Source organism: Protopterus annectens, chromosome 16.part0 (genome assembly GCF_019279795.1).
Source record: "Protopterus annectens isolate FY-2018-M chromosome 16.part0, PAN1.0, whole genome shotgun sequence".
Taxonomy (NCBI): Eukaryota; Metazoa; Chordata; order Ceratodontiformes; family Protopteridae; genus Protopterus; species Protopterus annectens.
Genome location: NC_056750.1, coordinates 684,371,444 through 684,396,125, shown reverse-complemented (window position 1 = coordinate 684,396,125; position 24,682 = coordinate 684,371,444). Strand labels below are relative to the sequence as shown.

General features: G+C 40.8%; 1 protein-coding gene across 3 annotated transcripts in view; it reads left to right on the top strand.

Annotated features, from left to right (window-relative positions):
- The window catches only part of LOC122790830, a 754,878-nt gene that overhangs the window by 442,310 nt on the left and 287,886 nt on the right, over positions 1-24,682 (top strand). For all 3 annotated transcript variants that reach the window (XM_044058466.1, XM_044058465.1, XM_044058467.1), the window contains 3 exons: positions 2,892-3,110; positions 10,985-11,062; positions 11,733-12,008. In XM_044058466.1, coding sequence (XP_043914401.1) covers positions 2,892-3,110; positions 10,985-11,062; positions 11,733-12,008 — 573 coding nt within the window. The remainder of the gene's footprint in view (positions 1-2,891; positions 3,111-10,984; positions 11,063-11,732; positions 12,009-24,682) is intronic.

Genomic DNA, 24,682 nt, shown 5'->3' with positions numbered 1-24,682 from the left:
AATAAAAAAATATTATTTGGCAGTGCATAATTTTTCCTTCCCAGGCATTGATAAATTAAAAGTCAGGCACAGGCTAAGAAAGGAGTGATGAAAATGAGCATTGTGTTGGATATATCTACATATAATTTAATTGAAGAATTGGGGGCTGGTCTCATTACTTTTCAGGCCACGGGTGAAATACTCCTAACAGTTATGCATCTTTTTCTGGGAAAATCAGGTAAAAATGGCCAAGGTGGTGTAAAGGAAACTGCAAAAATGGTGAAGGAAATGGAGGAGAAAGAATAAAAAATAGACTTGTGGAATGTTTTTTTTTCTGTAGAAGATGAAACAAGAGGCAAGGCATAATATAAGTAGAAAGGATAACAAAGGGGCAGTGTGGCAGAGTTAACCTGAAGGATACAAGTAGGAAGAGTGGCACAATTACCAAACTGAGAGAGCATCCCCAATGTTGATGTGAGGAAAATTATCTCATGGGCTAATGGAATGTGGAACAATAGGAGCAGATGCATAAAAGACCCACACAAACTCTCATGAAGGCTTGGAATAGGTGACAGACTGGCAAGAAGCACATTCTATATTTAGAAAATAGACTAGTTTCTATTTTGCCATTGTGCAAATGCAATATAATGTATTATTGTGTTTACCTAATGACCCAGGTAGTGGTTGAAAAGGTCCCTGTACCAGCTCAGCAACCCAATTTATAAACATTGAATAAATAGGGTGAGTTCTGGGAGGCTAATGGCCTTTCTCAGGTCAAATATAACAAATGGTGAAACTGAGTACATCCACCACCTGAAACATACAATTATCTCTCATAAAACAATACAAGGAAAAACAATATTTTCCAGTCATATTCACCAATTCAGCATTCCAGCATGGTTATTTCCCAGTATCATTTTTCGTACATCTCTCACTTGCAAGAAGCACATTCACATCTAGTGAAAAATGTTGTTCAAAATGACAGAACAAAAATAAAGTTTAAATAAATAGAAAAATTGAAACATTAACTACAGCAAAGCAATGAGAAACAGGGGTCTTCTACATGCACTTATTAGGTTCCTAGGTTAGTACTAGGCTAACTGCCCTTGCGAGCCATTTTAAGCCTAGCCAATTATCCCTTGTGAGACTCAAACCCTGCACCTTGTGTTTGTAAGGCAAACACCTTAACCATTATGCCATCCTCCCGACCCACTTGAGTCCCAAGAGCAACACCATTGTCTGAAACCTTAAGTACTTGAGCCTCTTGTAGCTCCTGCCACTCAAACTGAAACATGAATTTGGGCAAGCTGCATCTTACCTTAACACACAATTCATGTTCGAGCAAAGTAGTACAGCAGCCATGGGGAGGGAGCAGGAAGGGGGTTTTAGGGTTAGGGAGGTTTAGACGTAGAAAGCAGGAGGGGAGTTTTAGGGTTAGGGAATGGTCGGGGAGTTTAGGTTTAGGGAGCGAGGTTGGAGTTTTAGGGAGTGATTGGGGCTTGTAGGGTTAGGGACATGGGAATGGAATTTTAGAGTTAGGGAGCAAGGACATGGGTTGGGAAGGGGGTGGGAGGTTTAGGGATAGAGTTAAGATACAGTTAGGGTTATAGAGTTTTAAATGGTTGGGTGTTGACTCTGTAAAAATAGGAGATTGGGCTGGTGAGAGTTTGAGCACTTGATTTTTATGAGTGCATTGCGAGCTACCATCACGTAAGCACTTGTAATAGACCCAAGAAATGAACAGTGTCTGAAACCAAGGTTCAGAACCATGTGACAGATGCATTCACCTTTTGCAAGTCAAATCTCAACTGTGTGAAAGCAAATTCCACAGCAGTTATCTCAAAAAAAAAAAAAAAAAAAAATCTGCCAAAACACACACACACACACACACACACACACACACACACACACACACACACACACACACACACACACACACACACACACACACACACCACACACGCACACACACACACACAAAATATGCAACATGCCTCACAGCAGGAATCTGAAAATAAAAATAAAAAAAAACAATTTTACACAAAACACCATATCCTGAAGATTTTATTTTTTATTTTGTTTTTGCAGAGAGGTAAATCCTCCTGTACCACCATGTGTGTGACTTTGACCCCCTCCACACACCCTCTTATTTATATATATATATATATATATATATATATATATATATATATATATATATATATATATGTATATATAAAACTCAACACCGTAAAACTCCACTGCCAATCATGAGTGGACAGGTGTTCCGCTGTGGCGACCCCTAACCGGGAAAAGCCGAAAGAAAAAGATATATATATATATGCTATTTCTAAGGTTGTACCAGCTCAGTGAAATAGGAAAACACACTTAAAATTGCATATTTATTTCTGTTGTCCTCTTTATCTAACATCAGCCCCCATGACAGCAACAGTCATTTATTCACACTAAGGAAACACATAATAAGGCATTCAAGGAAATATAGCACTGTCACAAATAGCACAAACTAAACTAAACTATGCAAAAGTGTAATCAGACTGAAGGAAGTGACAGATGTATATGCTCCTCCTGATAGTTGTAAATTTGTATGTCAGAGAAGCTGTAGTATCTAGTAACTTTAGCACTAATGTGAGAATTAACTGCTGTATGCTAAGCCCATCTGGAGCCTTTGTTTCATCTTCAAAAAGAGACAAATAGGAGAAAAGTACAGTGCTACCAGAAATGAGATTTTGATTCCATATTGAAAGCCCAGCAGAAATAAGCTGTTCACCTGATCATGTACCAAATGAGCAAATGAGTACAGGATGTATATGCTGCATACTTGTGTGCCAGTTTAAAAACTATACCGGCCTAACCTATATGCCATTACCCTCAGACCTTATTTTATATTCCATAACAAGACTTTTATTTTTCAGGTGGAAAGTGGAGTCCGTTTGAACAAGAGTTCCTAGAAGCTCATAATTCATATCGAAGGCTGCACGGATCTCCACCACTTCAGCTTAGCAGAGAGTTGTGTCACTCCGCTCAGAAATGGGCAGATCATCTGTTGGCTATCAGAACACTGAAACACAGTGACAGCAGCAATGGGGAAAATTTGTTTTACAAATCCAGCCCTGGTATGCGTGACATCTTCGGTGAGTTTTGAGTTAAAGAAGAAGCTGAACTCTGATTGGTGATTCTGTGGGAAATGCCAGACAATACTGATGGATTATCATCTTTCTTACCTTGCTTTGTGATGTGTGTAACTTTACAATTCTAGGCATCTGTGTCATTGACCATAAACAATACGTTTGTATGACTCTACAACATAAGCAGCAGTAAACGAAATGTGTACATTATGAACCAAAAAATTGTCTTTGATAGATGATGAACTCACCTTCCTGAGATGCATATTTATAATTCTACATATACTGTTCTTGATTTGTGTGTGACAGTGCTGTATTGAGGATTTAACATAAAGATATACAAAATCAGCAAAGTTATTTGCCAGACTAAAAGCCAAAATGGTATACACAAATCAATGATTCTAAAACATTTTCATGAGATAGGATCATATTTCGTAGATTCAGAGAAAGGAGTTTTTCTGGTCTCTGGCTAATATGTCAAAGGCAGTGTGTAATTCTGAATACACTAGCCTCGTTTTTCACATGTGGAAAAGCATTTAATGTCATTTGTCATGTAGAACCATGACTGACTGGCACATTTGACAACTGGTACGAACTAATAATCCACTGTGGAAGGAACTTTATTAAAAGGGTATCCTAATGATATACTAGATAGGGTGCTGACTCCACTGCTAGTGACCCAGGTTGACCTAGCAGTCTGCATATAGTAGCACTCAGTGGGAAGAACGGAGTTAAGTAGCTTCAGTCTTGTCCTCTTTCCATGATAAAGAAAAAGTGATAATTCAGTGTCATAGGGACCCCGAGGAAGCCTCAGGAAAGGTGATGATGACCTTCATGTTTCACTGTTGCAGTCATCACATTTGGGTTATCTGCCTGCAAGTAGCCCTCAGCCGGCCTGAATACCAGAGTCTTGGGATTTCTGCATCAGATGGTGTCACTTCTTACATGACGTCAGGGGTATAAACCATGCAGCCGACACCATTACATCCGTCTTTCTTGCCGTGCAGTGCCCAAAGCAGAAGCAGTTTGCAAGTGCCAGTCGGCCGACTCCTGAAATTTTCATTTTCGAGTTTCAGACCTGAAATCTTCTAAAAGATAAGTACCCCATTGGGGATCCTTTTTTCTTGCTCTAACCAATGTCAGAAAAAATTAATAATTGTCTTGCCTGTGGAAAGCAAATACCTCATAGAGAATTTCAGTCTTACTGCGTCACCTGTTTCAGCCTAGACCACAATGTCCCTCACTGTCGGTTTTGTGCCTTGTTCAACACCCGAACTATCTGTCGTCAGGCAATTTTTGTAGCTAAATACTTTTGCCGTCAATCTCCATACTCCAAATGGCATCGGTAAGCCATCCGACTACCGATCTTCCAAAAAAACATAAGGATAAAGATAGAGACAGACTGCATAGGTCCAAAATTGCCGATGATGCTACCATTAAGCTAGTTGCCAGTCCGCCAGTACTCAGTGAGATGCTTTTGCAGCACCTGATACCCATTTCTACAGATTCGCAGGCCTCTACTGAGACCCATTCAGAGTCCAATATGCCACGAGATGTTTCTTCGACAATGGAACCTGTGGATGTCGCTACCTTGGATGGGTCCGGAGCCGCTGTGCAAGCACCGGCTTCTGATGGTGTATTCAGGCCTACCGATTTTCATATTAAACCGACGACTTTGTTTCAAGCCAAAAATACTGAATTTCTCAGGCCTAAAGTTCACACTACGCCTAGGAAACTGATGACCAAAGTGCATTATCAGGCCCACAGGCCTCAAAAACAAATGATTAGAATGGCTGAAGACCTTATTACCTTAATTAGGGGAAGCCAGCCTTCCCCCTCAAAGAGACCTAGAAATGATTTTCCTTCTGATTCTTCTGTTCAAGAATCTGATATCTCTGTTCCTTCTGACTACCAGGACATACCCTTATCTACCTATGAGGATTCTGATGCAGAGGATTCCATTCCCTCTACTTTCTCTCCAAAAGATTTTTATTTTGGTGAAACCCTGCATACCCTTAGGAAGCATTTCCCCTGGGAAAGCCAGGACTACTCTCAGTCCAAAAAGAGACTCAGGGAATTTTTAAACCTGCCTCAGCACATGCCTCTACCTATCCCTCCTGTTCTGGAGATTGTAGATGATGTTTTCTTGGAATCCAGCCTCACCCTGGATACTTTGCCTCCAGCTCCCAGGAAACCTGACAGATACTATAGAGTATCTGAATCTCACAAATTCCTTTTCAAGAATCCTAGTGCAGATCCAGAGACCATTTCCCAAGGACCAAAAGGCATTAAGGCTACTACTGCCAAGAATCCTACCCCTTCTGACAGGGATTCTAGGGCTTTAGACAGATGGGGTAAGAAGGTATACACCTCTGCTACTCTGGCCATTAGGGCTTTAAATTGCCAGTTTCATATGTTAAAGTATCAGTGGCATATTATGGGGCTAATTAAACAGAAAATGATGTTGATTCCTGACTGTGCAGAACACAAAGATTTACAAGAGTTAATGCATTCTGCTGACCAAGTTGGCAAACATACTTTGCAGTGTGGTTTTGATGCTTTAGAAACATCTTGTAGGGCTGCTGTCACTGGGTCTGTTCTTAGAAGGCATTCTTGGCTTAAGGAACAAAACTTGCCAGATCATGTCAAAGCAAAATTACTGGATGCACCCTTAAACCAAGAGTGCCTATTTGGCAATAAAGCAGAAGAAGTTCTCAAAAGGATGGAGGAGAAAGCTAAATCTATGCAAACTGTTAAAGATTTCTTACAAGTACAGCCACCTAGATTCAGTAGGCATTGGCCTTCAAAGAACCGGTCCTTTCCAGTCCCTTCCAGACCTTCTCAGTCCAAACCCAGGGGCAGCAGACCCCCAAGACTTCAGTCTCAGGTTATGCACAGATCTAAGCAGTGGGGTGCTCCCACATCCAAAACAGGGAGTAGTAAGCCACCCCCCCTATGGTAAACTTGCACAATGACTTATCCTTAACTCCCCCAAGCCTTGCTCAAGTACTTGCACCTTTAGGAGGAAAACTCACCCTGCATGCAAAAAAAACTGGGAATACATTACCCAAGACAAATGGGTTTTAAACATTGTTTCCCTACGATACAGAGTCTACTTCCACTCACTCCCAACCCTAAGTGGATGGCCAGACCTCCCCCCAAACCAGTGGGCGGAGGCCCAAAAGCAAGTACTTTCTCTCCTCAGCATCAAGGCTATTCAACCTGTCCCAGCAGAACAAAGGGGACAAGGCTTTTATTCAAGACTGTTCCTGGTTCCCAGAAAAGAAAACTCCTGGCGTCCTATCCTGGATTTATCTATTCTCAACACCTTTCTGGTAGTTCCAAAATTCAAAATGCTAATTCTCTAACAGCTGCTTCCTATGCTAGCTGGCAACCCTAGACTTAAAAGAAGTTTACCTGCACATCCCCATAAGGGAATCTTGCAGGAAATACCTTCACTTCAGGGCAGGCTGTATGCACTATCAGTTCTCTGCACTTCCCTTTGGCTTATCTACTACACCCAGGGTATTCACAAAGTGCCTAGCTCCAGCCATTGCTTTTTGCAGGCAGAGAAGTATTCAGATTTACCCATACTTGGACGATTGCCTGATTTAGGCGGAAAGTCAGGACTTGCTACTACAGCATCTGGCATTTGTAAAAAGACTTCTAACTTCACTGGGGTACACCATCAACGAAAAGAAATCACAACTAGTAACCTGCCAACAGATTGTATTCATGGGAGCAAGTTTGAACACAATTTCCCAGATAGCATTCCTTAGTCCAGAGAAACAAATTTATTTGACAACTTACTTCAACCTACTGGACACCAAAACCCAGCTATCTGCAATGAAAATACTGCAGGCTCTGGGGTTCATGGCCTCTTGCATTCTGTTAATTCCATATGTAAGACTGCATATGAGGAAACTTCAATGGCATCTAAAAAGTCTATGGTGTCAATATTCTCAGGACCTGGAAACAATAATTCCTATCATTTCATGTCTAAGGGCAGAATTCCTTTGGTGGGCAGAGGCCTGCAACCACAAGGGACTCTTTCACTCTACCCCCTTATGCCCAAACCCTAACAACAGATGCATCAGACTATGCATGGGGTGCTCACATGGCAGGGCAGTGCATTCAGGGCGAATGGAACCCAAAGCAGATGCACCTGCATATCAATCAAAAAGAAATGTTAGCTGTACATAATGTTCTGACAGCCTTCAAAGGCCTTATTCTTCCAGGACAACTATTAGTAAAGATAGATAACACCACAGTTATGTGGTACATAAGCAGGGGGGAACACATTCCTACCCACTCTGCAGACTCGCCATGGCTCTGTGGAACACAGCCTTGAGCAACCAAGTGCACCTACAAGCACAATTCCTGCCAGGCAAACTAAATTCACTGGCAGACGACTTAAGCAGAAATCTCATGGACCCACACGAATGGAAACTGGAACCCAAAATATTCAAACTTTTGGGGAACAGATGGGGGACACCAGAGGTGCACCTGTTTGCTTCCCCTCAGAACTATCAATTGAACAAATACTGCACCAGAACTCCCCACAGCCAAGCTTGGAAGGTGGATGCCCTGTTCTTTTCCTGGGAAAGCCGCTCAGTCTATGCCTTTCCCCCTCTCCTCTCCTCTCAAAGGTTCTACTAAAGATCAAACAGAACAAGCTAAGGACAATCCTGATTACACCAGACTGGTCACACCAGCATTGGTATCCTCTTTTGCACAGTCTGACAGTGCTACAACCATGGAACCTGCCTCAGACCCCTTCCTTGCTGTCCCAGCAGGGGGGGGGGGCAAATTCTGCTCCCTCAACTTCAGACCCTGAACCTTGCAGCTTGGCTAATCCCCTGAGCTCACCTCTAGCAACTCTCAGTAAGCAGGTGCTGGATGTCATTCTTGAGGCAAGGAGGCCTAGTACTAGAAAATCTTATTCGGAAAAGTGGAAAAGATACTGTTCCTGGAGCCAGTCTCAAGGGATTGCCACAACTGTGCCCAGCTTACCTCATATACTAGATTACTTAACAGAAATGCTCCACAAGGGCCTATACTTCTCTTCAATTAAGCTTTATACCTCTGCCATCTCAGCTCATTATAATACTGAGCCACCCCTCTTCTCTCATCCTCTGGTAAAACAGTTCCTTAAAGGGGCCAAAAATTTAAACCCCCCTCCAGGAGAGCTCCCACTCCAGCCTGGGACTTTAACTTTGTATTGGAAAAACTTACACTTCCCCCCTTTGAACTGGCTGCTACAGCAGAGTTGAAATTCCTCTCATGGAAAACAGATTTACTTCTAGCCGTCACTTCAGCAAAAAGAGTGTCTTAACTGCAGGCCCTTATGGTAGTCTTACAGGGCCTGATTGCTGGGCCTAATGCTTTTTAATCTACCTCCACCCTTCCTTAGCTTTGGGAATCAACCCAAATGTGATGACTGCAACAGTGAAACACAAAGAACATAGTACAGTTGTGTACACTTACCATAAATGTAGATGTTTGAGTGTATTCACTGATGCAGTCCTGGTTACCCTCCCTCCAGTCCCCTGATTGTCTTTGCTTGCAACTACCCTTTTTGGTTTGGCATATCTTATACTATGTGTATTTGCTTTTTGCTGGGGGTGTTCCACACCATATAATTGCTTCATATTTTGGGGGCACCTGACATCTGGGGCAAGAAAAACTGATGCAATGGTGTTGGCTGCATGTTTTATACCCCGACGACCTGACGTCATGGAAGACGCGACAGCATCCGACACAGAAATCCCAAGACTCTGGTATTCAGGCTGGCTGAGGGCTACCTGCAGGCAGATAACTCAAATGTGATGGCTGCAACAGTGAATACACTCGAACATCTACATTTATGGTAAGTGTACACAACCGTACTTTTATGAGCATCAGGGTAGATGCATGCAAAATCAGTGAAGGAAGTGCTCTCATGGGGTCAGCCATATGCTTTCCGATACTGCATGTTAGTAGTGCACTGATATGTGTAGGAAAAGGCAATATTAGTAGCTCATTCATCCTCATAGTTCCATATGATGATCTTACTTCTGTGCAGTGGCTAAAGCACTGATGACTTATTTAACCTTTCCTCCTGAGACTGACTGAAATCACATGGCAATGGGTTATGGTGATGTATTACCAGATGCATATCACTGGGAAAGACCTGATTATATTGTGAGGCATCCATAGGTTCATAGGTAATAACTAGACTAAGAACCCCAGGAGGTCCTTTTTAAGCCTATTTATGCTTCCCAAATGTATTTGACAAGTTTTGATACCATAGTGTTATCTTAACGGGTATATATAGGCTTGGGAATGGGTGGTCAAGCACTGATAAGTTGCCTCTGTCTCTGAGATGCATAGCTGTCCCCCCAACATGTACTGTTAGTGCTAGAGAAGTGGCTTTTAGTTCCCTAGATCTGATAATGATGATGCTATTTGTTTTGTGGATGTACAACAGGCCCATCAGAGCAGGATAAGAGGATGCTTTGTAGGCCAAGCATAGATTGCCTCTCAGCAATCTGTAGGAGACCGAGTACAGAGATAGGGCATTGAGATGGTTCACTAGGTCAAGCACTGGTCACCTCTCAGCAATCTGTAGGAGACCGAGTACAGAGATAGGGCATTGAGATGGTTCACTAGGTCAAGCACTGGTCACCTCTCAGCAATCTGTAGGAGACCGAGTACAGAGATAGGGCATTGAGATGGTTCACTAGGTCAAGCACTGGTCACCTCTCAGCAATCTGTAGGAGAGTGAGTACAGGGATAGAGCATTGAGATGGTTCTCATAGGACATGTTGTTTAAGCCATGTGCTCTTTTTGTCAGCAGCATCTGTGGAGACTCCACTTGTTGCATATGGCAGGGTGGATATCAATGGTCAGAGTTAGAAAAACAATCATGCAAACATAAAATAGTTGCATAAGCTATGACCTGTAACACTAGGTATTGAAAAATGGCTCTTGCAACAGAGATGACTTATGCATTCTTTTCCAGCTGCAGATATAGGGGTTGGCATCTGTGAATCCCTTCCAGCAATTATTGGTCCAGACCTTGTCTTTTAAAATTGGTCACATTGGGATATAGAGAGAAAAATGGGCACAGCAATTGGACCAGACAGAGCTGTAATATCAAGTTGTTTGCATTATTTTTTAAATGGTGAGTTCCTGTGCATCTCATTCTTTCTTCTAATTATCAGAGATAAACATCTGACCCCTCCCTTGAAAGGTGAGTGCAAACCACTCTAACATCAATAGAAATAGTATGGATCAAATGGGCTGACATAAGAAATAAATCCTAAAAGATGAATAATTTGTTAAAGAAACATATTCTTGAGGAACCACTCAGAAAAGATCAAGTATTATGGCAACTGCTAAGCCTAACCTTTCTATCTTATTTCAAGATTATATCCTTATAACAGGGCAGAACCCTGTGGTGTAAGAAACATTGATATAAACAGGAACGGAGTAAAGGCAACAGTACTAAAGATCACATTAGTCCTCAACACCAGTTTTTTTAATGTTTATTAATTATGCATATAAATTCCAGCTGCAGTTCTAGTCATCTTCTAAAGATGAAATGAGGGAGAGAGAAGTAACCCTTTACCACCTTTGTTAAAAGCCTGCAAAGCTTTTAGTAGCAATACTTATTACAGTTTTCCTCCAGTTACTTATTCCTTGCTTTGACATCCTTTAACAAAGACAGTTATTACTATTTATTATTTATTATTTATTTACTATTTATTATTATAAATTATGGTCTTTTCGAAGTGCCATTAGTCTGTTATTATATAGCAGTAGTTCTTTTTGCACATTAGGTCAATGCAGCAGATGACATTGTTTGAGCAAACAAGTTTATGCATTTTTCTCTCATTTAGGAAAAGAGCCGGTGGATAGTTGGTATGATGAAATTCAGAACTATAACTTTAGTCGTCCGATGTTTCAGAGTAGTACAGGTATGGTTTAGCTCTGTTTAACAATTTAATATTTGTAAATGTGTTTATCTTACGTGCCATAATACACTTACTGCTCTATTCTCCCAACAACTGAAGATGCCTGAGCAAACAAATGCAGTACCAGTAAGATGCTTCAGATGGGGAATTAAAAAGGGTACAGAGTGCAAACTATCTGCAGTGAACGCCATGATTTTTCCATTTGATGTAATTGTGGTAAAATGCTAGACCTTAATATGTTATGTATTTAATAAGTAAGAAGGATCATGAGTATTTAATAAGCAGGCTGTTTTAATTATGTATCACTACTGTTGTGTTTAGATGCTACAGTGCAAACTTCTAGTGCTGAATTTCACTAGCTATTTACAATACTGTGCCTGTTTTTGCATCTCATTAGACATAATGTGCCACTGATTAGACATAATCAACACAGAGAAGTGATGCATCTCATATATCTTATCTATTAATGTTGCAGCTTGCTGAGCCTGAAAAATTAATTTCATATGGCTAATATACTGGGAACCCTGACCCTTCATTGCCATGATGTATTGATATTGCAGCACTCATTATGTGACCCTCAAACACAAGTGCCCTATTGTAATTAAACATCAGCTTACATTTAAATATCCATAAATCAAAACTAATCACTTGTTTCTCTCCTTTATTGTTTCAGGGCACTTCACTCAGGTGGTTTGGAAAGACTCCTCTGAGGTAGGAGTTGGAAAAGCAACAGATGGAAAAGGGTTGTTTTTTGTAGTTGCACAATATAACCCAGCTGGGAACATTACAAACCCTGGCTATTTTGAGAAGAATGTCCTACGGAAGGGAACTCTACCTTCAAGCAGTATAGCTGCTGTCAGCAAAAATGCCAAGGACAGTTCTGCTCAGGATTCGCTTCCCAAAAGTGGTGGCACTGGAAGCAAGTTTTCTTTGGATTTTGCAATAAAAGGTAAGAAGCTGTAACAGTAGTTATTTAAGCCAACATTATGTAGATGCTAAGTTTAAAAAAAAAAAAGTGCAGAATATTGTTCATAAAAACAGAAGCTGCAAAAAAAGAGTATACTGAAATTAGACATAACACAAAATATCACTTGTTTACAAAGTCAACAAAAAAGTTGACTTAGCAAACCTTGACACACTGCTATTCATACACCGAGCTCAGAAGTTTATTGTGGACTACATAACCATGGTATATAGGACTTTTTAACAGGGTGGGTGTCTTTGTTAAAATAATTTATCTGTACTTTATTTTGAACATGCTGATTTTTTTTTTGGATTTGGCTTACTGTGTTGCAATATCCTGTTTTAATGTGATAGATGGAATTTGTAATGAGGTCTGGAACAGTTTGCTTTGATGAAAACAGGAGATCTGCAGTGTAAATAATGAGTAGGTCTGTTTGATATAGATGAGACACGTCATTTGGTTCAGTCCGTAGGTCTGTTTGATATAGATGAGACACATGTCATTTGGTTCAGTCCGTAGGTCTGTTTGATATAGATGAGACACATGTCATTTGGTTCAGTCCGTAGGTCTGTTTGATATAGATGAGACACATGTCATTTGGTTCAGTCCGTAGGTCTGTTTGATATAGATGAGACACATGTCATTTGGTTCAGTCCGTAGGTCTGTTTGATATAGATGAGACACATGTCATTTGGTTCAGTCCGTAGGTCTGTTTGATATAGATGAGACACATGTCATTTGGTTCAGTCCATAGGTCTGTTTGATATAGATGAGACACATGTCATTTGGTTCAGTCCGTAGGTCTGTTTGATATAGATGAGACGCATGTCATTTGGTTCAGTCCATGAAAAGGAGAAGTGAAGTTAAAGGAAGTGACATAGCTTCTACCATCTGGGGGAGTGGAAATAAACCATCTGTAACACAGACAAAAACGTTATGGAATAGTGTCAGGAATGAATGCTTTTATGTGAACTTTAAAGACTTCATCAGATTCCCCCGTTGACCGTTAACAGGGATGATGGTTGTGTGGCATTGTTGAAAAGATAGCTTGGTACGGTAGCTATTACTATGGGTTGGGTATACATACCTCCAAAAGTGAAAATGCAGGTATTGTTAATTTTGGCAGGTGGCTGAAATATGAGGTTAACTGAAGGAGCTAGGAGGGCTGATGAGGGGGAAAGAAACAAGACAAGGACAGAAAAAGACACTTTAAGTATGCTAAAAAATGTTTGGTATAATTAATATCAGGATGTAGACACAGAAGGACAGGGGAGACTCTGTGTATAACTTTATAAGCACAGTATGAAATTAATGATCAAGACTGGATAAAATATTTATATTAAGAGAGCATAGAAACACAGTGACAGATATGAAGACGAGGCCAATAATATATTCTGATCATGTGCCACTATGGGTGAAATTTGAGATTGGCATAAGGGGAGAGCTTGTCAGGCACTGGAAATTTCAAGTACTCTGGCTGAATAATGAAATGTTTAAAAACTGGATACAAGTAAATGTGAAGAAGGACCTTAAGGAGATGGAGGAAGTTAATGCATATTTATGAGCTAGATTGACAGGGAAACTGCAATGGATGATAATAGGCAAGACTAAAACATGGCAACAAGAAGTGAAGAAAAAGAGGGAGGCAGTTAATAAAAGATTGAGAGAACTACAATTACAAAGGCCAGTATTGAATTGATAAGCATGGACACAGAGGAACTGGGGAGATTGCATATATGCATATATATATATATATATATATATATATATATATATATATATATGTATATATATATATATATATATATATATGTGTGTGTGTGTGTGTGTGTATATATATATATATATATATATATATATATATATATATATATATATATACATGCACAGAAGTTGGAGGATGAAAGAATATGGGAGCAAGGGAAGGTATTTGTGGAACTGCAGCAGGCCTAGACTCCAAGAGCCATAAGAATGCCTGGTGCAAGACTGAGACAGCAAACCATGCAGTGGGCAGTATTTCAGGTCAAGCAAGAAGCTACACAGGATTTGGTATGAGAGGAAAAGGGTCTTTTACAGATATTTAGAGAGTATTATGAAGAATTATACAAGGGGGGGTTAGTGAAGATTAGATAGTATTGCATGAATGTTTTTTGAAGGGGAGAAGGATCAGGAACAACTGGCTAAAGATATTACACAGGATGAAATAAAACAGGCAATTTGAACTTGAAAAAAGAAGGAAAACCCCATGGAGTGATAGGCTGCCAGTAAAAGTTTAGGATTTGTCATTTCAAGAGACTGTTCTTCTATGGAAGATGCTGTTTAATGATGTGTGAAAGGGAGAGAAGTGTCCTGACTCTTGAAAAACAGGGATAATAACCATGATAAAAAAGAAAGGAGCAATCCATGCTTGGCAGGTTTATATAAACCAGTTACAATATGAAATCATGATTACAAAATATTTGCTGCGGTAATGATAAAGAGCTTGGTGAAACTGGTTAAAAAATAGGTAAAAGGGGATCAAACTTTTTTTTTTTGATGATAGAAATGCATGCCAATGTCAGGAAAATATTAATGCTGTTACAGCATGAGCAGAGATGTTAAATAAATGTCAGCTTTTGATGGAGTGGCTTGAGAGCATCTGGAAAGGGTTATGCAGCTATTTGGCTTTCCAGTACAAATGAGGCAACTGATTAAAATATTTATAATGGTGATTCAACACAAGTTAAGGTAAGGGGATGTCTATCAGAGCCTTCTGAAGTCTCAAGGGGTACATGGCAGGGGTGTTCGTTGTTACCATTATTGTTCACAATTCATCTTGAGCTCTTATCCCAAAAAGTAAGAGAATCTAGGATTGTAAAATATAGGTGGGGACAAATGAGGTTAAGATAGCATTGTATGCAGATGATACTGTATAACTGAATTGTGTAAACCATTAAGGAAATAACAGCACTTTTAACACTTTTTGGCAAATTCTCAGGGTATAAATTTAACAGATAAAATGAAAACCATTGGTTTAAATGTTCAGCTACGCAGTTAAAAATAGTAACAATCCCTGAATGGTGGGAGGAAGAGGAAATAAAAAAGTAGGAATCAGGTTGAAGAACACATATGAGGTAACAAGAGACATAATATATAGTTTAACATGAGAAATGATTCAGAATAACCTGAGGAAATGGAAGGTGTACAATCTGGACATAGAGCAGAAGGTGCAGGTGTTTCATTTCACGTAATTTCACATTTATTATATGTGGGACAGTCATTATATGGGGTACACATGGCAAAAGTGAAGATGGCTGGTTAAAAAAGATGATCTGAGGTTTTTTACGGTGGGAAGAAAGGATGAGAGTGAGTTGGGAGAAAATGGTATTGCTATGGACTTTTTGGGGGGTTAGGCATGCCTAACCCAGAGAATTATCTGTAATACAAACATAAAAATGCATTTTTCTCATGCACAAGCTTTGAATATTTCGTAATGAATATTTTATAACATGACTTGTAATTGGGGGGGGGGTAGAAGAGCCAATCATCGTTAAGCGCTTATTATTTAAACACATATTTTATGATTACTATGTTATTCTGATGAAGTCAACTGGCATTGACGAAAGCGCTTAATTTTTAAACGTGCAGCGTATATTGTTAGCTAAAATGTTTGATGATATATCACCAAATAAGTGGGCTGATATGATTCTGCAAAGGAGTTAGACAGAGAGGCAGACAGAGGCATTAGAAGGAGATGTGGGCTGTAAGACAAGAGAAGTGTGATATACTGACACTAGATAAAACAGTAAAGGGATATACAGAATTATTTGCCAAAAAAGGCATACGGAAATGGAACACAGATCTACTACCTATTGGTGGAGGGCTGGAGGAAAACAAGGAAGTCAAGGCAGGTAGAGCATGGAAGGTGAAGAAAACATTGTGAGATAATTGCACAAGGTGCTATCGAAAGGGAGGAGAGTTAGATTGGAAGAGGCTCAACATGGTTTTGAGCTGACTGATTTGGAAGAGTTCTATCAAGATGTGTATCAGGAGGAAACACAGACCCAATGGTATAGGGAAAAGTAAGACAAATTGCATAAGATTGTACATAGAATTGTGGAATGGAAGGAGGAGAGTTTGGAAAAACGAGGGCTGATTTCATGAAGCTGTAATGGATGTTAGGAAAATAAGGTGACTGAGTTAGTAAAAGAGTAGGAGCAAATGGTGGAAAGAAGCATAGATGGGGAGAAATAGATTAAAATGTGGGAGGCTTTGTGGCATACAGTAAAATTAAAGAAGATTAGAATGTTCATATGGAACTGTCTGCATAAGTATTTTCCACACCTGCAAAGTTAGGAAGAACATATCCGGGGATGGATGTGAGGTGCTGAAGGTATATGATAGGAGTGGTAGGGGATTGGTTGTATATTTTCTGGAATTGTCAGTCACTAGGGATGTATAAATCAAAATTAGATATGATTAAAAAGATAATCAGAAGTAAAAAAGGTCTAACTATGGATAGATGGTTACTAACAATGGAACTGTAAGGGGGTGAGAGAAAAGCAAGTGACCAATTCATAGAAATAATACTGGTGGTAGTAAAGAAACAGAATATGAGATTATGGATGCAAACTAAGACTTGGGATGTGAAGAGTTTACAGGAAGCTATAGAACTTTATAGACATCAGGGAGTTAGTTTTGTCCCAGGAAAGGAAAAGGTAAAAAAAATGTGAAATTTGGGTGGAACGGGGAAGAACTTTTGGACAACATTACCTATGTACAGTAGGGGCATTTCTATGGCTCCTGGGAAGGGGAAGGGTTTTTAAAGAGGAGGATAGGTTGTAAATATTGTAAATAGTTGAGGCTCCCGAGTTTACTGTATGTAAACATTCAGAAGGGAAAATAGTATTGGTAAGATAGATGATATTGCCCTATTGATGTGTCCAGTATATGTTATCTGTCCTGTGGACATCTGATGTGACTTAACTAGTATGTAAAAACATGACTGCAGACATTCCCATGAAAATACTTTGAATCTGCGTGACTTAGTGACATACTTTGAGAATAGACAAATCTTAATTGATTTGTTCTTTTTAATTACTGATACTAATTTCTGATTCATGTCTTGACTGAACATTTCTGCTGAAGCATATTTCTTGCATGCATGAGGAGCTTTAAAGGCTTCATTTATTAATCTTTTGAATGATAGTTCAGATAAACCCTAACTACTGCATTAATGATTTTTATTTCACAGAATCATAAGTCCAGAAATGTATCTTCATTATGCTGTGAAGCACAGCCCACTTGAAACACAGTGCCATGGCATTTCAGCCATTCTGGTGTCATTCCAAGGGGATCCAGTACCCGAAAGCCTGGGATGACATGATTGACAAACCACAGTGCTTTGCCAGAGATGGCCTGCATCTGTCTCCCTTGGGATTCAGGCTCCTGGCAAAGGCTCTTGCCTCCCCTGTAGTGCCTTTTTTAGGCAGTGCCATGAGATCAAAACTACCAATATGAACATTTCATCAAAACCTAAATTAAATGTCATGCCGCTAAATGCTAGGAGTCTAAACATGAAGCTGCAATAATTGAAAACATTCTTAACCCTGGAAGAAGCTGACATTTGTGCAGTCACAGAAACCTGATTCAAAGCTGCAGCGAACACCAAAGCCATACCAGGTTACTCATCCTATCATTCATTCAGACCCCAAACCATGGGAAGCAAAACAAAAGGAGGTGGAGTTGCAATATATTTAAGACATAGACACTTCTATGCTGGTCAAACAGTATGATGCACATGAAACACTCTATGTGCAGTTAACAATTGATAAGACCCCTATTCAAATCATAGCTAGCTATAGGCCTCCAACTCTGACTCAAGATGCCCAGTCTACCTATCTGGACCTCTTCAGATCTATCAAGATTCAATCGTTTACCCTGACCCTGGGTGGCTTTAACTATCCAACCATAGATTAGAAGAAATACTTGTGCCAAAACACAAATGCCCAGAGATTCCTTGATTTCGTCAATGCAAATTCCTTGGAGCAGTTGGTTGACACCCTCGCAAGAGGTGCAAATATCTTGGGACTTGATATTAACAAACATGAGTAACCACTGCAGCATCCCTACAGTGTCATCATCCCTGGTAAGATCCGACCACAGAGCAGTCACAAGACAGATTTGTGTCCCAGAGACTCCCCCTTTTGTGGAATAGACTCCCTCTCCACGTAAAGCAGAGTACCTCATTAAACCTTTTTAAGCGCAACCTGGATAACTGGATGGGAAAAGAAAATACACCACTGGGATTCCACCTGTGTCCCTGCTGGACAGTGGCATAGGGTGCGGACTTATTGGAACATGAGCTAAATTCTTTTCTAGGCTTGTAAGGGCCTGAAGGCCAATAGCCTAGTAACTTCCTATGACTACTGTTGTGCAACATATACTATTGGCACTACTCACAGCATATTGGTTAATGCCCTATTTATATACTGTTCATGCTGTACAAATGAACCCTAACAGGCATAATAACAGAGATCTTGTCAGATAATTTCTCAACTTGTTTTGAGTAAATAGCCAACAGACGTACTGTTTCTGAACTGGAAGCCAGCAACTGCATATTTTTTTCTGTAATAAATCCCCATGAATGACTTTAGTAACTGTCAATACCTTTGAATCAATGTTTCAAATGTGGGGTATTAGGGATTCTGTCTGTGAACTGTGAAACTGCCCTTTCCCAAAGTGAGACTTTCTATTGGGAAGGTGTGTTCATGCCAAATGCTATTTGTTTGACTGACAGCAGTGCAGTGGCTTTTTCACTGAAAGCCAGTTAGATCAAGCATATGTTATTGCCATTTCTCCACTGTTGTGTGGTCTAGGATTTGTTATATATAAGTGGAAGTAAGATATGCAAAATGGAAGTGGTTCACATGAAAACCAATGACCAATTGTTCAGTTCTGAATGAATAGAGTAAGCTTCTTAGGTTAGAAGAAAACTCCACGGCTTACAACTTTATTGAAAGCAATTGCGAGTGCTTTCATCAGTTAGCTATATATCTATGTGTGTATGTGTGTGAAATATTTATATATTTATTTATTTATTTTAAATTGGGGTTGGAGGTTTCCCATGGGGGGTGCTGGGAGGCTTACCCCCCCTAAAAAAGTTTATGATCATGCTTCCTGAAAGTGACTAACAATGATTTTTTTTCACTCATGTCCATCTGATTAAATTACTACATGTGAATCCTTTACATACCCCATTGAAGTCACCTTTTGGTATGTAGTGGCATAGTAAGTGTCATCGTTCTTGTGGTGAGGTCATATGGTACTGTTAAATTTTAGTCACAAATATTTAAATTTTACAGACTTATGGGTGCATTTTGTCAGATTACGTATAGACTAATAAAATTGCACTGTTCCAAAATTCTCAACCAAATTTTCAGAATATTAACTTAAAGGACACACCAAAGGATTTAGGGCACTGTGAGAAATACATCCTAGTGGTTGAATTTAAAGTCATGGTGCATATTTTCTTGTGTTTGAGAGTGTTATACTATGGGCACAGTAAAAAATTTAAATAGTAAAGGCTGAGATATAAAATGTTTGAAAGGTGGGCCCAACATTTTAAGAAATAACCATTTTCTTACTACTTATTGGATGTTCCTACAAAACAAAATAATAAAGTAATAAAAATAAAATAAGAAAAAATTAAAAAGTAAAGTGCACACTTTAGTTCCTACTTAACTCCCCAGAAGTGACGAGGCAGATAAAGTACAGAGTGGAGAATGATAAACAGGGTGAGCTGAGTAAGAGGATGTAGGTCATCAGTCTGATGTTTGAGTAAAGCTTAATGGGAAGACAGTGGATTATTTTCTTTCTTTCTTATAGCATAAACGTTTTAAATTCATTTATCCATTTATCACAGGAAGATGATAATTTTCTGTATCATTGTGACTGGATGATAGGACACCATATGGTATCATTTTTAATAGGCCCACACTTGGGTGGACATGTGGATGGACCACACACTGAGAAATGATACTTTTTTTTTTTAATTCATACACCTGCAGTTGATACTTAAGCAGGCCAGTTTTCTAGAATTTAGATGTATGCCATTAATGACGTGGAAAAAGTAGGATTTGTAATTGGATGCTGACATTAGGAGGACGGGTCATCTACTTAATGTCCTTGAAAAGGGTTCAACGCATTTATAAAGGCAGTTTTCTTGTATGTCATGATCAGTGAATTGGTGGTAGTAGTATGTAGGCCAGACAATGAGATTACTAGGGCATCAGCTTGGTAAAATCATCATCTCTGTTTTCATACATGTTTAGATGTGGTGGTGTTGGTTGACAGCATGTGACAGCTGGTCATTCGTAATAAAATCAGCAATGAGACAAGTGATAAGCTTTTAGCAAGAAGTTTTGTAAGATGACAAGTCTATCTGGCAGTTGGCACAGAGGGTTTAAGGCTATTTGATGTACTTCCTGTGATACAGGGTTGGATTTCCTCAGTCCTCATTTGCCTACTTTGTGACCTTGAGCATATGCCTTAACCAGACAGTGCTTCGGGGAAACTGGGAATTTGGGCTACACTCCTTAGTGGTCCCCTGGACTGCAAGGCTACTAAATATTTATGAACCTCCAGTGTAGGGGGACTACGACCCCAACTTGTATTCTCTAACAATGAGGCTGTACTACATCCAAGAGAGAAGAGATTTTCTGTGCGAAAATAATGTGTCCTTTCTCTGAAGGAACCATGTTACTGGACTTGGAATAAATAAGTAGGCGGGTGGGCCCGGGTGGGCACACACGAAGGGCCTGTACATAGTACTAGAAGTGGGCCGGCATAGGAATATGCTTTATCCAGGTTTACTATTCTTCACCTAAGAGGTGATTTTTCTGAACTAATGGTGTTACTGTGATAATGTCATAAGAGAATGTTTCTACTATTGTTATTGAAAAGAGGTTCGTGGTTTGACAGGATGAGGAATAACTGTGGGAGATTGGGAGGCTGAATTATTGTAACAGACCTTCAGCATTTCAACATCTTGCCTACTGCGTCTGCAATCCCCTCACATTCTCTAGTTCCTCTCACATATTCTTGCGCATCCAGTCTGGTACCCACAGTTCCTTTGCATTCTGTACTGTTTAACAGCAGAGCACTGCAAGCTGCAGAGGTGTATCAACACTAACAGAAGTCCTCCACTTCTATGTTAAAGTGTAAGGTTGCTTTCTAAAAGGGATACTGAATATGTTATATTTGTTTTCTATCACTCATTGCAGATAAAATAAGATGGAGATGAGTAGCAATGAAAATGGCCTAAAAATGTCCAGAAGTGACATGAATATTAACAGATGTCAGATTTTTTTGGAAATTACTCTGTATGGGAATGTGTTGAAAATGGCAACACAAAATCTCCAGGTGGCAGTCTCAAAGAACTTTAAATATTTTTATTAAAACTAATTAAACGATCTTTCAGACAGTCATCCTTCAGGTTAACTGGTAAACTGTTAGCTTATTTTAGTATCTTTAAATTAAGTATTTAAAGTTCTTTGAGGTCCCTACCTGGTGTTTTGTATTGCTATTTTTAGTAGATTTCTGTGTGATGTTTGTTATATAACCCCAATGTTCTGAGTATTAGCTGCATTTTAGAGATCTACTATAACTGCTGACATGCTAATAGTGCTTAACACATTTACTAGCTGACACACATACTCTGAGTAGAAAGTGCCCCAGTTTCCACTAGCCAGATCCAACTTAATTACCTAGTCCTCTCACCACTCCACCCTACTGAACTGCATAGCCCTACCACAATTTAACTCTAATCCTAAAAGTCCCACTCCCTCCCTTACTGTAGCACTCCCTAACCCTAATGTCCCAACTCACTCTGTAAATCTTAAAACCCCACTCCCACTTCCTATACTTCCCTCTTTTCTCTGTAACCCCCATATCTAACCTTTAGGACAATTCCCTGCATTTGTCAGGTTTGTATGCCATTTAAATAAACAGTACTGAACTAATTATAGTACAACTAAGTAAAGGAAGGAAGACTGTCGCCGGGATTCATGAACCTTGCGCCAGGCGCCAGCATAGCGTCGGCGTTATAAAGCCAAATATGGCCACCGAGCGATTCAGGTATGAAGCAATCCCATCGGCACTACCGGCGGCGCTGACCTGCGCCGCCCCCGGCGAGGGTATGCTAATCACACTGTGTGCGGTATTGCACCATGCAAATGAAGGCAAATAGCGATCCACGGCGGGCATGCGTAGCGTAGAGACGGCAATGTAAACCGAAAAACGGTTTACATTTACCCAAACATGACCAAGGAGTAACGGAAGGGTGTCAACGACAGGTAACATACAGGTGCAATATGCCAATGGCGAAAGGCACCGAGAATGTCCAAAGAAAACATGCACAAACTGTAAATAATGACAAACATGTCATGTACGTAGAAACCACAGCAGAACCCCCGGATATGTGTACAGAAGGTGCAAAGCAATGAAATAATATGACAATGTCCTAAAAGAGCTGTATAATACACATCAGCTGTACAGCCACCACACACCATACTATGTATGGAAAGCCTCAACCCCAGCGCAAGTGTTGTCAAGGAGTGGTGGCAGTGTTCGGCGCCGTAACCATGTACTAGCAGTCAATGCCATGCAAATGAGGCAGATAATAGTGAATCGCAAAGCTGGCGCCAGTGTAAGGCTGGAGCAAACGGCGAGTGGTACTACACCGAGGAGTGGCCTACACGAGATACATGTCAATAGCAGAAGGGTGTGCCACTGTAGGAGGAAGCATATTGGAGGCCAGCAAACCTGGGCTGTACAATGCACATCACAGCAGCAGGACCGGGCGGTGAGGAAATAGATGCGCTGAGAGTACATAATGCGCCGCACAGATGCATGTGCACGAGGATGACTACGTTCCCCAACCCAGTCATGTGACGGCCTCCCCGTCAACAACCACAGATATAGGAAGGTAATGCGGAGAATATGAGGAAATGCGGAAGCAGTGTAATTGGAGCCGTAATGAGCAATCAACACCAATCAATCCAGGAAGGGCAAACGCGGCAGCTGACAACTCTGCATGCAGACTCCTGCATAACGGGAAAGTGAAGGCATATGAATGCAAAGATAGTAGTAGATGTAGTAGAAATGCAAAGAGCAAAGAACCGAAATAGCACAGCCAAGTACAGAGGTAGCATAACTGCGGCTGCAGATAAAATGCATCATATGCCATGTGCCTGCAGGATGCAGTAATGTAAGATGCAAAGCTAAGCCAATGCAGGCAACTGTAATGTAACACTAAAGGCAATACCGTTGCAGTTGCAACCGTAAAACACCGAAAATAATCCATGGATACGGCTGCACAGACACACCCAATGACATCACAGGGTATACAGCACAACAGTATAAAGTGTGAATGCACACAACACACAGCGCGATTTCCCAAACGCCGCACCGTAGGGTGTAAACACACGAGGAACTTTTAATATGTATATGGTGGGTGCCGCCGTGGCCGTGATGCATAGGTATGTGGCAGAGACAGACGGAGTTGCGGAGGACGGTGCCGACAACCACCGAGGCCTCACAGGAGAAGGAGAGTGTTCAGACCAAGGGTGACCTACCAGGGGCTGCAAGACCTGGAGATAGTAGAGCGCTACAGGGTGGACAGGGACACGTTACAGCAAATAGTGGAGCTGTGCCGCCACGCCTGAGAATAAGAGACAACAGAGGGGAGCCCATCCCAGTGGACACAAAGGTATGTGTGAGCTTGCGAATACTGGCTACAGGTACCTTCCAAAGGCCAACCGGGGATATAATGGATATCTCACAGGCATCAGCATCTAGGGTACTACACCAGTTCCTGGATGCCATGTTACGACATGCCCATGAGTATATAAACTTCCCCAGATCTCAGGAGGAGTTGGCTAGCAATATGCGCCGCTTCCACCGTGTGGCACAATACCCGGAGGTACTTGGTGCGATCGACTGTACGCACATAGAAATCAAGTCACTGCCCGGGGAGCAGGGTAGACGCTACATAAACCGCAAGGGATACCCCTCCATCAGTTGCCAGGTCGTGTGCAATGCGCAGGGCATTATCATGGATGTGTGTGCTGGCAGCCCTGGAAGCTACCACGACTCCCATATCTGGCATGCCTCACAGCTGTATCAGGTATTCGCCAGGGGGGGACATCACACAAGGTCACCTTGTGGGGGATGCTGGCTATGCACTGGAGCCGTGGCTGATGACACCCATCAGAAATGCACACACACACATGCAAGAACGCCATAATGAGGCACACACACAAACCAGAATAATCAAAGAGTGTGTGTTTGGGATGTTGAAATCACAGTTCCGGTGCTTGGATACATCCGGTGGAGCCTTGCAGTACTCTCCAGGCACATGTGCCCACATATTCATAGTATGTTGTATTCTACACAATATGATTCTGCGGAAACAGCTGCTGCAGGGACATAATGGTGTAGGGTCACCAAGCCCGCCACAACTGCCAAGGCAAGCACAGGCACAGGGTGTTCAGCGCCATGAACACGCTGTGCCAGCCCCAGTAGGTAGACGGAGGCGTACCCAATATGCCTACACCCTGGCAAAGAGGGAACGATAGCACATTTTCTGTTGGACGCCACACAAACATGTCGCCGTTTAA